This window comes from Ixodes scapularis, unplaced genomic scaffold, assembly GCF_016920785.2.
Source record: "Ixodes scapularis isolate PalLabHiFi unplaced genomic scaffold, ASM1692078v2 PGA_scaffold13__105_contigs__length_92229423, whole genome shotgun sequence".
NCBI lineage: Eukaryota > Metazoa > Arthropoda > Arachnida > Ixodida > Ixodidae > Ixodes > Ixodes scapularis.
Window position 1 is genome coordinate 63,987,684 of NW_024609839.1, and position 15,128 is coordinate 64,002,811.

Genomic DNA, 15,128 nt, shown 5'->3' on the forward strand with positions numbered 1-15,128 from the left:
GCGGCACAAGCGGCGCAAGCAGCGCAAGCAGCGCGAGCAGCGCGAGGGCGCACGCGTACGCAAGCGCTGTTAGCACTGGATAACTTTCTGCTAGGTGGCGCAAGTTCCTGCCCAACTATAAAAAACTTTAGCAGTATGTAGTTATTCACATAAGAAAGTCATCATTCATCTATCCATCCGTGTTAACAATCTTTCGTTGCTGCGCTGGCTGCGCGTGCTGTGCCTCGGGAGTAGCAGCGCAGTCGGCGCGGATGCTTCAACAATTCCAACGAAGCGCGAAATTGCATCTCGGGTGTCAGTGTCTGAGGTTTGGTCGCGGTACAGCTTATTGTAATTTATCCGCATAGCTGCGTGCTCTGTACAAGCGTACCGGAAATACGTTTCCCGGCGATAAGGTTTCTGCACTGAGTGGCAGCTTCAAGTGGAGCCAGCGCAGCTGTTCGTCAGAGCTGGAATTTGCACCTAGAGTGTTTGCTTTGATTATATCGACCCTCCGGGACGGCAGCGGCTGCGATGGGAGACTCTTCGTAAGTTTTCTCTCATATTTCCTGTCATATTAGCGGCGTGGCACGAAGCATAAAGTCCGCAATCGGCCGATCTTCCCCATGTTTACTGTGTTCTGATCTAAGTGTTCTATCACGAAATGCAAGTATAGTTTTTCGGCGCGACCAATACTTAGGTGTCTGCCTCAACGGGCGAATTGTCTCCCAGCTGTAGCTGGCTAAATTTCTCATCTACAGCTAGGAGACAAGTCGCCCGTTGAGACAAAGTTCTAGGCTGTATAAACATACGCACACCCCAATTTTTAGATGTCACCACAGCTCTCCCTGATCATTTTATAAAAAAAAAAAAAAAAAAAAAAAGCTGGAGACGCAAATTTTAGTACTTGGTGACAGAGTAGTTTTTGCTAATTCCTAAACATTGACTGATCCACATTCATGACAGTTTGTTCCTGTAAAAAGAAAAAAAAAAAAAAAGTGGGACAAGGAATATTTGTGTTTTTCGCTCGAGAAGTGTGTTACCCCTACCCCCATGTCATATGCCCCTGTAATAATCTCGCGTATGATGGACATGTTTCACCATGTCCACGATTATTCATACTCAGCATCCTGCAAAAGCAATGAGATAAAGGCTATCTGGCATGCATTCAGCAGCAAGACTACTGCATCACCAGGTCAAATGACATCCACATAAGCAAGTCGGTGCTGTTACTTAAGGGAAGAACAGCATTTCACCCCTAAACGCATTCCGATTCATCTCACTCGCAGGCTTTCGGGGTTTCCCCCCGAGGTCCCCCTCACCACCGCACTCACTGACGAAGACACCAAACGGCGAATCACCAGCCTCCAATCCTCGTTTGTACGCACATTCGGCATTGAGCCCGAATTCTATGTGCGAGCTCCAGGCAGAGTGAACCTGATCGGCGAACACATAGACTACTGCGGCTACGCTGTCTTGCCCATGGCGGTCCAGCAAGACATCCTGGTCGCGTGTCGCCGCAACGAAGTGGCCACGCTGCACCTCAGCAATGCTGAGCCAAGGTACCCGAGCTTTTCGGTGCCAATGGATGCGCTGAAGATTGATGACACTGAGCCACGCTGGTACCACTACTACATGTGCGGCGTCCGCGGGGTGCTCGAGTGCCGCACGGCGTCGAATGAGCTTGGCACTTCCGTACCGGGCATGGATGTCCTGGTGCACGGTAGCGTACCGCCGTCTGCCGGGCTTTCCAGTTCGAGCGCGCTGGTGTGTGCGGCAGCATTGGCTACGCTGCGAGCCAGTGGGTATGTATGGACTCGATAACGTGTGTGGTCATTAAACGGGCGATAATGCCGAGTCGCTGGGCTGTGGATGCATGCGTGGCATCTGATGCTCCGTGGTAGAGAGCTGCTGAGCTTGTTTGGAACACATTCTACGGCTCGTAGAGGAAGATGGCACCGCAGAAGGCAATTATTGGAATGGCCTATTGATCCCAGGACTGATATGCCTGCTTTTTGTTAGGCTTGTTGAAGGCTGGACTACTAGTGATCTGTAGCGGATTCAGAGGGTGGGTCTAGATGTCTCGACTCCTCCCTTATAAATTCCACATCTAAAATTTTAGGGCTGGGAAGAGGAAGAAGATGGGGAAGGGTTTCTCAAACATCTAATGCGCTGACCCCTCCCCTCAGGGAACACCTGCATCTGCCCCTGGCTGTTAATGAGTCGAATTGTGCTCCTTATTTTTTAGTGAAGGAAAAGGTGTGGTAGCGGCTTCCCAACCTGGACAGTAGGAGTGCACTCGTGGACTGTCCAGTTTGGTGGACTGGAAATTATTGGGAATGTACATCGTATGATTCCTTTTACATTTTCTTGGCTAAATATAAACATGATTAGCCTGTAGGTCTGAAGTGCCATATATCCTTCATGGAAAGAGCAGTGGGCCGTCTACTCAAAGTTACATCAGTCTGCGCACGAAAACATTGCAGTGGGTCACAATAATCTGGAACTGTTCAAAGGGCCTTGCCCAGGCTGTGACTTGGAGCTTTGTCTAGGTCACAGCTTGTTCTGGTCACTTATCTGTTATAGGCATACTTCAAAGCTGACATGATTGAGGCCGTAATGTAAAACGGAGATTATAGGTATTTACTCGAGAGGTTATGCCAAGATGCAATGTTCTTTTGCTTCAAAGGCAAATTGGATTGCAAATGCTCCGACATACTTTATGGCATTTAGCGTTGAAACATAAACACACTTCTCGTTCCCTCTCCAGGATGGCAATGCCAAAGCTGAAGCTGGCTTCAATGTGTGCAACATCGGAACGCTTCATCGGCACACAAGGCGGAGGCATGGATCAAGCCATTGCTTTCCTTGCTGAACAAGGTGCAGTCTCGTCCGAAAAATCGCGCGTCGACCACAGCAACCAGGGTTATCTTTCTCGAGGGCATAACTTGTCAACAAGTCGATGCTATCGGCAGAAAAGTAGCACAGCCCGTCTTGCCAACGGCAGAGAGAAACTTCTCGATGTGCATGCACATATGGTTGGTTCTCTTAAAACATTTTTAAACATCAACTTGTAGAAACAGGACCATTTTAAAGTAAACTCGTTCAGTTAAACCGCTCAGTTTTTTAAACTTTCAACCAATAAAAAAGAACACAGCATGCCTTGGATGCGTTTGTCGGTTGTAGAGTTGTACAACCCATGCAGCAAAATATGTGATAATCAAACTGCCGCAACTGTAAACTGCTGTCGTAATAAAACTGCCATAGTCGGTGTCAGGGCGAGGACAGCAGGGCATGTCTTTTGAACATGCAGTCATAAGCAAGCGCTTGTCGCCTTTCATGGTGCTTTGGCTGCAATTGCACGCCTGAAGCTGACGAGACGCCGAAGGATTATCGAAGGTACAAAGCATGTGCTAGATGCAGGACAGCAGAAATACCTCTCTGCCATTTCCATCCTGTGTAATAAAGCAACAGGAACTTGCGAATCCACAGAAATACACCTGTTTCAAACTAAAAACAGAATAGTATAATTGAAGTTAATCTGCCTGCTAATGCATCTGCAAGATTCGATCCACATTATCTTGCAGGGGACAAAGGCATTGAATATCGCGTGGCAAAGTGGTAAAGTGGAATGACGTGATAGAGGAAAGCTTTTCCATCCTTTGCTGCAGGCACTGCCAAGCTGATTGAGTTCAATCCCCTCAAGACGACGAGCGTCGCACTTCCCAAAGGCGCTACGTTCGTCGTTGCAAACAGCTGCGTTGAAATGAACAAGGCGGCAACATCCCACTACAACGTCCGGGTGGTGGAATGTCAACTTGCAGCACTGGCAAGTAGTAGTTCTCTCAAAAGGGTCACTTCTTAAACTACAAGGGTTTCCCTTTAAATCTGTTCGACTAGCCATTACTTTACCCACCCCCTCAAAAGGTGCCTAACCTACCCAGAAAAAAAAATTTTGCAAAAGAAGTTGATTTTTAAAAACGCTATACAGTATAGACCACTTACAACGTAACCGCTTATAGTGCAGGACCGGGTATAAAGCGGCTTTTTTTAACCACCGGTTCGCCTCCCATAGAACTCCATGTAATTACATACCGCTTAAAATGCAGGCGCGCGAAGGGAAATACCGGTTATAGTGCGGTTTCTGGAGCAGCGCGCCGACCGGCGCAGCGAGCACGCTTCCCTGTGTGACACCAGATAACGGCGCTAGCCGCAAGCGGCACTCGCGGGGGCAAGGAGGTTGCTCGAAGAAGCGGGGAGAAGCGAAGAGAGAGGCTTCAGTTGCCATAGCGACGGAGGGACGCACGCACGTGTCGTTCACGGCGCAAAGAGTTGACAAGCCCAACCAGCCATTCGCGCGCGTTGCATGCCGGTCGCGGGCCGGCTGCTTCTATCCACAAACATGGTGTCGGTGGTGATCGTCGACGTAGACGGCGTGGTGGAAGCTCATCGTTCCGCGTAAAAGCGCTATCCTTGACTGTGAATTTCATTGTGTGTCACTATGATAACCCAGCACGTACTAGAAGGGAAGATCCACCTACTCGTGGCGGCACTCTCAAGACAGCAGAAACGCCCGTGTCGTCGTGTTTTGTTTACTTCGACTACAGTGGTGCTTTCTCAGCATTCGTGTTTTCGAACATTGCCCGGATTTCTTATTTGGAGCATTTCATATGCGCATTTCATGCCTTTTTTTGACCATTTCATGCGCATACCGTATAAAGGATGCAAATTTTCACGCGTTTTCATCACCGCAGAAAAGTGATTAGGGTTAGCAATCCTGAACGCTCGCAACGTCTGTCCGCAACCCGCGATGCCGTTAAAAGGCTGCGCTAGACAAAAGTCGCTCATTTCTTTCAAAATGTGTGACACACTTGAGAGAGAAGTGTACTAGTCTGGTGAAACAAAGACTTTCCTCAAACTAAGCTTTATTTTTCATCTAACATAAAATAAATTGTTTTACAAAGGTAAGTTGTCTGATGGCATGTATTTTGGCCTGAAAAATTGATGTTTTGGTTATAGCGCGGTACCGCTTATAGTGCGGATTTTCGCGACTCCCGCGACATACGTTATATGCGGTCTACACTGTATTTCCATTCACCAACATCTAGAAAGTATTTGCAGAACTTTTAATTTTTCTACACTGCATAGGGTTTTTTTTATCAATTATTTTCGGTCCGTCGATGCTAAAAAAAAGGTAGAGGCTCGAGTACTTTGAACGCATTTTTCTCCATTCCACTTTTTGGCATAAATTTCACTTTAGCAAAAAAAAAACTATTGTATTGTTTGCTAACAGGACAAAAAGAAAGGCTCGCTCGTGTTTTTCCTGACTGGAATTTAATATGCAATGCAACTGTGGTACTGTTTTTTTTTTAGTTTGTGGATGTCTTACAAACGATGTTCAGATTTTGTCAACGATCTAAAAGGCAAAACTAAAACTTTAATTATTGAGTGCGATGTTAGCATAAAATAAATTATTTTGCAAATTTTGTTTTCACAGTTGCACTCTCCAGGCATTCTGCATATCCAGTGAAGAATGTTGGGTATTACATTAGTTTTCTAACAAAAGTTTTCTTTAACATTGTCACCGTGTTCCAAATAAAAATGACTATAATTTCTTTCACAATTCACGTACACAGACGAAACTTCGCACTGCATTCTGCCTCGCAACTGCTATTGTTTACTGTAAATTTAATTCCTATTAAGCCAAAGGTTTAAAAGATGACCCTTTTGGGTAGTTTCCTCCCTTAAGACACTTGTACACAAAACATTTTATATTTTTATGTTGCCACTTAATTTCTGAAAAAGGAAAGAACAATTTACACAAGCTTGATCATGCCGACAAAGACGGAGGAGCACAGAATGTGTTAAGCTCAAACCACACACGACGCATGTGGGTTGTGCTCAACACACAATGTGGCAACAAGCACCTGGCGAAATTGTAAACTACAATTCACTTTGCAGTATTCGCCTTGCCCGCCTAAACACTTGTTGTGGAGACAACGAGCAGACTGGAATTTTTTGTTTTCTGTGTCTGCCCTGCCCAGGTTATCGCCAAGGCCCACAACCTTGAATGCAAGAAGCGGCCGCGGCTGGGAGACGTCCAGGCGTCTCTCGGGGTACCGCTGCATGAGATGTCTTCAGTGGCGAAGCTAGCCCTCCACCCCGCCAGCTACACTCGTGCTGAGCTCTGCAACCTCCTTGACCTGGACCAAGACCAGTTCGAGGCATCTTTCCTCACCAGGAACACCAAACACCTTCAAGAGTTCAAGGTGGGTTCTGCTCCTGTAATAATCTGGTGGGGGACCAGCAGTAATTACCGGTTCTCTGCTGTGCCTTGCCTGTTGCATGAGGCAACAGGCAAGGCACTGTTCGCTTTTCTGCACAAAGACTACAGACAATTTAGTGGGTAAACGCTTAAAGTGATGTCACAATGTCAGGTGACCTCATTTCACATCACACAATGTCACAACTTCCCTGCTGAATTTAACGGAAAAATGCTGCAACCTTTTTTGCGTGCCCCTTTCTTTCACCAACGCCATGTGTGAGAAACCCTGGCTTTATCTTGACGAAAAAATTGGTGGCTGTGTTTCGAAGCAGCGTTCAAATTGTCATATGCATTTTAAGAGTAAGAGAAGTGCAGCCAGCGGTCGTGTGAAGTTTCGGCGTTCCTGTCACGCACTGCTTCATCTTTTCAAAGTGTTACCTTTTCGTCCCCCCTTACCTCTTCATCCTTGCAACAAAGCAAAGGATGCGCAGAGAGACGTTCATGAGGTGATCTATGACGTGTTGACATGTGCATTATATGTGTTAACATGGGCATCAACGTGCATGTCAACGTGTGCATCAACGTGCATGTCAACGTGTGCATCCCCACATGTGTCGGCACGTGCATCAACGCACGTGCCGACACATGCATCAATATGCATGTCACCATGTGCACAACGTGCGTGTCAGCATGTGTGTCAGCACATGCAGGTAGTGGGCAGCTGGCCAGTGGAGCATAGATGGACAGGTGGAAGTGTGGAAAGAAAAACTCTACCCTCTCCACTTCTGCTACGTTCTCCACTCTACCCTTTCCATCCACTTGTGCCATGCCGAGCCACATACACACGGGAAATCTGGACTGGCTTCTGTTGGAACAATCATTTTGTAATTCTGTTGTATGTTTGTTTATGCCATGGCCTCCAAACCTCAGCCCGTAGGCTGGGGTTTGGAGACAGATACATTCGTGACTGGGTGCATTGAGGGAGCTGAAGCCCCATAAGCCCCTCCCCTGGCTACGCCACTGTGCAGGCCAGGTGCAACCTGTAAAGGGCTTCTGGCCAGCCCGCGAATGGCCATGGTCTTTCCAGCGACACCCAGCCTGTCATCCGCAGCTACCAACGCAACAATAAGCGTGCATAAAGACACCGGTGCTGCAGTGCGCACCAAAAGAACGAACACAAATGTCAGGAAGAAAGAGAAAAAACTGCATCAAAACGGGGGTTATCTTGCCGTACGACAATTTATTTTGCAGTCGGCAGCAAAAGTCTGCGGGGCACGGGAGCGTCAGCCGAAATGACTGGCCGCGCCTTCTGATGGTGCGTTGCCGATCTCAAGACTCTCGCTTTGCGCATGCGCTTCCTCTCGTGTTCGCAGACATGTATTTTTTTGCTCACTTCTGTCCGACGCGTATGAGATAACAGACTGGCACAAGGTGCTGCGGAATGTCATCTGGAACTTGCAAGTTCCGTCACCCATCATGATGACTTGGACAGACGTGTAGCATGACGACTCACAAAGCGTCACCTTGCGTCGATCCCAGTTATCTTGTGCGCGTCGGACGGAAGCGAGTGAAAAAGACATGACTGCAAACACAGAAGTAAGCGCAGCCTCGGAGTGCGAGTCTTGAGAGCGGCTGCGCGTCGTCAGAAGGCGTAAGCAGTCATTTCGGCTAGCACTGCTGTGCACTGCAAAGACTTTTGCTGCCAACTGTGCATTATCATGACCAGCATTACTATTCATAGTCCCGTTTCACGTCTGTGCAACCATGTCAAAATTGAGTTGCGTTCTTGCATGCATCGTGCTTAGTGTCATAAGCAGTGTTGCAGCCGAATAAGCACCCCCCTTCTATACCAACTCCATTCCGGGGAATCGGAGTTTCTGATAATTCTATTCTTTTCACCTTCTAGAGACAAAGACACTGGGACTCAGTCCTACTCCTGGATTGGCTGAACCATTCCCTTCCATTCCTCTAATTATGCACATGTGTCACGTGAATGTATCATGCGATACATTCACGGCACTAGGTTTGCTGCGGTGGCTTGTAGCGTCCGCTGCATCCTTCGTACAAGATGCTCGTCAGGGAATCAAACCCTGTGTGTCGCAGAAACATGAGCCACTTGCGACACTTTTGGCTCCGCGCTTGCCAGGAAGGCGGACGGCATTGCTTTATCCCTGCTTCGTGTTCTATGACATGGTCATAACATCCGCTCTGTCACATCTCGCAGCACCAAAGACGGCAACTTGTTCATCTACAACTTTTCAGTTTTGGTTGCTTCACTAGGGACACCACTTTCATCCTTGAAAACGAATGAACCGGTTAGACAGTGGCGTTGTCAGTCTGCAATGATACTGTTTCAAGAGTCACTTTGACCGTGCGCTAGAGTTTCACTAGCTGAAGATCGACACAGTCCGCATAAGAACCAAGCCCATTCCAAGCAAAAGGAATATAATTCCATTTCCATTCCATTCCCATTTTATTCCGGGGTTGGGAAAGTGCAGAATGATTCCAGAATCATCCCAACTCCGGAGTGGCAACTCTGCAACGCTTGTCATAACTATTGCATATTGTTGTCATCAGAGTTACCATTCTCTTTAGCCTTCTGTCTTGTGTGAACATATATACACTTTTATTTATGCCTAGTGAGCTTCCTGTGTCCTGATTATTTTGTGAATGTCATAATTAGCAACATGTTAATTTCAAAATTAAAGTACTAAATGCATTCATCCACTTTACGTTTTTTAGGGGCAAAGCCTTGTCCGTCCGGCGTCCGTGCTCATATCGATTGCCATCCCATCTGTTTTCTTAAAAAAAAAAAAAATGTTTGCGCAGTCGACAGGATTCGAACCTGTGCAGGGGGACCCCAATGGATTTCTAGTCCATCGCCTTAACCACTCAGCCACGACTGCGGGACGAGTGGGGGACTCTGAGATGGTGGTAGTAACTCAAGAGCTGGGGATGTCATGGATGACACGTTGCATGTAGCCGCTCGTCTATACAGGAGCGGGCGCTGCGGTCAAATGCGTATATAATCGCGTTAAACTTTGCATGCATTGGCTCAACGTTTATAGACGAGTGGACGCTGCGGTCAAATGCTCAGCTGCGTATATAACCACGATCCATACCACACATTCTCTTTCCGACATGGACCGTTGACTTAAGTGGTTGAGATGCATTCCCACGGCTTCTAGCGGATTCAAGCTGATACGCTAGAAGAACCACTGGCTCTGCATATCACCGACCATAAAGCAGTAATAATGAAGTCGAAATGCAACCCGGAACTCAACACTACCTATGAGCAATAAAAAAAAAAAAAAAAATCAGCACCATCAGCACTACCTATGAACAATAAAATCAGTATCATCAGCACCTCCACAGCTTCGCCCCAATCAACATCATTCACCACGTGGAGATGCGTTCATTTTTTCTTTTTGCTCTTGTTTAAATTTTTGTATTTAAATCCTCATTTAGGTTTGCTCGACTATAATGTCTAAAATTTTTTCCGGCCCTAGGGAAGTGACAGATCCACAGTGTGGCCTCTTAACCAAAATGTTTGGAGACCCCTGGTTTAGATGGCGAGAAGTTAGTCGGCCCCCAGCGGGTGTCTGGTGTCTTTTTCATAGATAAGACATCTAGCCAGTGCAGTACCCCTGCTAGTGTGGGGCCTTCTAACATTCACCATGACCGCATGCCAGTATAACGGTCTTCCCTAACAAAGCAGGCAGGGGTGGGGATCAAACCCAGGATCCCTGGGATCTGCAGTAGGAGCTAACCCAGACACCATTGGAAGGCGATTCTGCATCACTAACAGTGACTTTTTGCCTGCCAAACCCTGTTGAAGTGCCAACAACTTCTACTTGCTTTCCAGCTTTACCAAAGAGCAGTCCACGTCTACGAGGAGGCGAACAGGGTCTGGCGCTTCAAGGAGGTCTGCGACCAGAACGCGAATCCGGACTCTTTCGAGGGCAGCCTGGTGACACTGGGACAGCTAATGAATGAGAGCCACGCAAGCTGCAGGGACCTTTACGAGTGCAGCCACCCGGACCTTGACAGGCTCGTCGACGCCTCACTCCAGGCAGGAGCACTAGGTTCCAGGCTCACTGGAGCGGGGTGAGCTCATCAGTAGATCAATACGAACTTCGTTATATACTCCAAAAACACCAAAGGGAATCTCGGAGAAACAGTCGTGAAAAACTGCTCAGCCTTGTCTCGGTGTCGTCAAATTTAGGTATTCGTCTTAAGCACCGTTCACATACTTGCAGCCGAGTACGACTGAGAGACAAGACCGGGTTTTAAGCCTCTTGCGACGGCGTACAACCTGCTGCGCATCCAGTCCTTTGCTGTTGCAAGACGCTTAAAACCGGTCTTGTCTCTCTCGGTCGTACTCGGTTGCAAGTGTGTACGGCGCTTAAAGGGAAGCTGAAACACTTCTTGGAAAAAACGAGTTAGAGGTGAATTCTGACGTATTTTTATCCCGTGAATCTGACTATCAGATTTGTTTTGCCCGAAGATGCAACCAAACGTGAGAAAACACGAAAAACCTCCGACCAGTCGTGACGTCGTACTAGAATCTTTGGGCCGCCAAGCGCGTGTTGCTCGTATGAGCCGCGCGTGCAATTGCAAGCTTGCCATTTATATTCCCCCGCACTGACACCAGTCGTGACGTCTCTTTCCGATTTTTTTTGTAAATAGTGAGAGTGCGCGTGCATAGCTTTGACAAGCGCTGAAGATGCACGAGAGCGGAGATTTTGAAAGGCTCCTAATATGGCGTCACACCCCGGGAAGAAGGGGATTGAGCAGTATATACTTTGAAAATTAATTTCTGCAGCATCCATGCACCAAATTGAAAAATAATCTCGATATTCGTGATCCTGGAGGCCAAATGTAGACGATTTATGTGTTGTTCCTCAAATACAGAACTGCTTCAGTTTACCTTTAAGGGCAGTGCATTCGGCTTTTATAGTTTATTAACACGGAATGGTGCATAAGCTTGAGAAAGGTGTGACAGAACGCCATGGAGAACACTAAAAAATGTGTGACATGTTCTTCACAGGACATTCTGTTAAAAAAAGTGGTAAACTGAAAAGAAAAACAAACAAACACAATTTTTGACGCGATCCAATGGGAACCGAAATCACGACTCTGAGCTCGACATTCTACCACCACGCCAATTGGTGGGTAGATGCAAAGCTAGCTGGCTCTGTCTTTACCGTGCCGGTCTCCTCAAACTTTTAGATGCCCAACGCCGGCATTTGGCTTGATGGCTTTCAAACGGTCAATGGGAAAAAAACGAGAAATCCAAGATGTGCACACCATTGCATAAAAATTTGATAGTTTAAAAAACATAAAACTGTGGCATTCACCACAAGCTTTGAAGAATGCTGTGGAAACTTATTGTGTGTACAGTGATTTTTTTTCGAAGGATCAAGATAAATAAAGTTTTTTGTTTACTAGAACGCACCTCTACTATGGTTGCAGAGTGAAACAAGGTATTTGATTAAGGGCGCAGTCCTCTGAACTTTTGGGTCTAGAAACCCTGCCGATATGGGGTCAAGTAATGGATTGATGGATGGAGGTTAACGGCTGTATCACTTGTAACAGGTGGTAGCTTGCACTACCTAGCCTTGAAACCAAAAGTTCGATTTTTTTCTCCTTGCAAATTTCTTTCCCCTTCGTCTTTTTGTAACTATCACCAGGCGGTGTGGGATAGTGCCAGGATGACCTTTAATGCCTGGTACTATTACTGGGCAGCGTGGGATAGTGCCAGATGACCTATCACCGGGCAGTGTGGTATAGTGCCAGGATGACAGAGGCATTGGCTGCCATGTGAAAGCAGCCAACGCTTCCTTGTGACAACCGGACATGTGCGTCACACATGTTGCATGTCAGAAATTAGGAAAATTGCAACAGCGTGTTCAGAGTTTACTTGCGAAATGATTGGAAACAGGCAGCCATAGTTTTTCTCACTCTTCCCCTCCACCCTAAAACAACTTTAAAGCTACACAACAGTTATTTTCCTGGATTCTTCATGTGAGACGTGAAAATCTCACATTACGAGATTACTGGGAGCTGCTAACAAGATTGCTTCGGGGAACTGTCATTCTGAACACAGGTGGGGAGGATGCGCAATTTCCCTGGTGCCTTCCGAAAAAGTTGATGAGTTCCTGGATCGAGTCAAGTCTGCCTACTACGACAAGCTCGACGCTGGCAAGGAGGCAGCACTGTTTGTCACTCGGCCCGGCAGTGGAGCCATGGTTTTCGTTCCCTAGCCTAGTCAAACGGTATCAACCCTCAGGGTTTCTAAAGGGCATTCCAGGTTAGTGTCGTGGCACTGCTTTTGCCGCTACAGAACCGCGTTCATTCCAAAGTGCCACGAGGTGCAAGTTTTGGCAGAGAGCATCGTTGTGTGCGGCTGCTCGTGGAGACCAAATGTCACTTTTGCATTGTTTTCGCAATGTTACGGGACAGCAGTCTTGCATTGTTGCGTCTGTGTTCTGTATTCGGGCGTCCTGCGATAATGTTTTCGAATGTTTGTGTGGCTCTGAAGCAATATTGTCGCTAGACTTGTCACAGCCTTCCACGGCCGTCTCTACAACGTGGTGTGCGCAAAGTTCAAACTGTTTTTGTTGTGTTTGCATGGCAACACGCGTTAAACCAAAAGAAGGTGTTTGCTCAGTGATTTTTCCAGTCATATAGCTCTTATTGAGCTGGCGTTGTACCAACCATGCTTTCGGTGCACTGTTTTTTTTTTCCGAAGATCTCCGTCATGGAAGTGGGATTTGATCTTGTTGATTTGTTACAAATCGGTCTGTTTGAACCTAGCATAATCACACTGGGCGTTTTGTTTTGGCGGGGTTTTCGATATGGCCATATTTTGTTGTAGGGACTCTGCAAGAAATAAAGATTTTACGACTGAACTGCTCTGGTGACACAACTGCTAGCATGAAAAGTTCTGACTATTACCATACTTGCTTGTATAGCTTAGAAACTGCCACAGGAAATTTACACATTAAAAAAAAAAGGCAAACAACTTTTACATCCAACTTTCTAATCCATCAGGTCAACAGATGCAACAAGCTTAAAGGGATACTACAATGAAATTTCGGCACTTATTTCTTGGTCTATATGTGTTCAAGGAGCAGTATCACATTGAACACACCAATATTGTGTTAAAAAAGTCACGAAAAGGAATTTTGAAATGAATTAAACAATTAGCAAAGAGCACCTGGTGGATGTCGCTAATGCCTCGCTTGTAATACCCGTCTAAAACCTTTGAGGGGCAGTGACGGTTATTGTCTCGCCTCCGGCCACGACCAGAGAAGAGGGGAAGTAGGAACTCCTCTTCCCGAGAATCCCTTTGTTTGACCCAGAAGTCGCTATTGTCCCTCTATAAGATTATAGAAGATTAACCAGTCACTCAAAATTCGTACAAAAGCAGCCGCTTCGGTCGCTGGAACGACTAGGCCATCCTCTCGACGTCAGCCTCGCTGTAGCTTTGCTCGTCTCGAGACGACCTACGTCACGATTGCGTTGGATGTCACGTGGTCTCTGCTGGCTGTTCTCTGAGCGCTTGCCAGAGTGGACCGTTTACAACAAAAAATACAGTCACCAGGCTCAAAATACAAACAAAAGCGAATTTTCTTTTACGGATATTGTGGATCATATTCAGCCTATTTTTGAACACAACCGGTATATTTCAAATTTTGTTGAAGTATCCCTTTAAAGGGAGATGTGGATAAAAAAAATCAAGCTTACTTTGGAAATTGTCAATTTTTTGGGGTTTTTGCTTTCTTTATTTTTGGACATCCTACTTTTACGATTAAAAAAATCAAAGCAACGCTCGCACCCTAAGTTTGAAAAAAACGCGTCTTACTGACTCATGGTGCTCGAAAAACCGCCGTTTTCGAGAGGCTGTCGCTTGGGACAGCAGCACCAGCAGCACTTCCTACGGATCTTCAATTCGATTTGCGATAAACAGCACTAAAAGCATGATTTTTGCATTTGAAACTCCCAAAGGAAAGGCAAGTTTCAAGAAAGGTGGCGCAAACGCAAGTGGAGAAAGTCTGTTAAAGGGCAACTCCGCTCAATTACGAAGATTTTGGGATAATGAGTGATTTTGCATTAAAAAGCCCTAGTAAAAGACACCACGTTGTTTGCTTCGCGAAGAATGGGATATATATTTTTAAATCTTAATTTTAAACACGAGCCGAAACCGAAACTTTGGCTCCGTCCGGCAACATTGGCCTCGGGCCGCCAAGAACATAGCCATCACGTGGTATGAGATGTCACGTGATCCTCTACACAACGACGAACAGGACTGGGGCGGGCGTGTGCCAGGTGCAGGTGTCGTCTGCATCGCGCAGTTGTCACATTTTGGTGTCTACGAGATTCGACAACGTCTGCAGAACTGCGGCACATGTCTGCGCACATAGTGAACGTAGTGTGGATTAAACTCCCAGAGACAATAGTCACAAACGGTGAGACGACGCCGGCAGTTGTGACGCGGGAGACAGCGGTAACGGCGAAACCATGGCGGGTCGGCCGTCCGGCTCCCAAAAAGCGCACTGCGCAGGCGCGTTATACCAATCGCGTGGACATTGCTGAGCGCCGAGAGGAAACGTTGCTGACGTCATCCACTACGCTCGCACAGAGAAGTAAAAACAAGCAAAAGGGGGCCATGGTCATGACGTTTAGCTCAATGTTGGCTACACCCACGCCGCAGCCTTGACTGCGCTTTTGGTTGCGCCTGAATATGCCCGCTCGAGTTAGCCAATTTCGGCGAGTTGCAAACTTTTCCGGACCGTTTCAGAAACATTGACAGAACTGCGTCGTGATATTTGACGTGTGGTCTTCCTAGGCGATACTGAAGGGGACTGCATTGTTTTTT

At 46.8% G+C, this 15,128-nt stretch overlaps 1 protein-coding gene across 1 annotated transcript; it reads left to right on the plus strand.

Moving 5' to 3' along the window:
• The first annotated feature begins 162 nt into the window (after positions 1–162).
• Positions 163–13,158, plus strand: LOC8053047 (N-acetylgalactosamine kinase). Its single transcript, XM_002434332.4, has 7 exons — positions 163–527; positions 1,269–1,784; positions 2,750–2,859; positions 3,651–3,808; positions 6,024–6,248; positions 10,110–10,351; positions 12,354–13,158. Exons 1-7 carry the CDS (start codon positions 514–516, stop codon positions 12,508–12,510), a joined length of 1,422 nt encoding a protein of 473 aa, XP_002434377.3. The 5' UTR covers positions 163–513; the 3' UTR covers positions 12,511–13,158.
• Positions 13,159–15,128: the final 1,970 nt, after the last annotated feature.

Excerpts from the sequence above, each read along its gene's own strand:
- LOC8053047 (XM_002434332.4), top strand. Across the intron at positions 1,785-2,749 it reads GCTACGCTGCGAGCCAGTGG|GATGGCAATGCCAAAGCTGA; the intron begins GTATGTATGGAC and ends TTCCCTCTCCAG. Across the intron at positions 2,860-3,650 it reads TGCTTTCCTTGCTGAACAAG|GCACTGCCAAGCTGATTGAG; the intron begins GTGCAGTCTCGT and ends CCTTTGCTGCAG.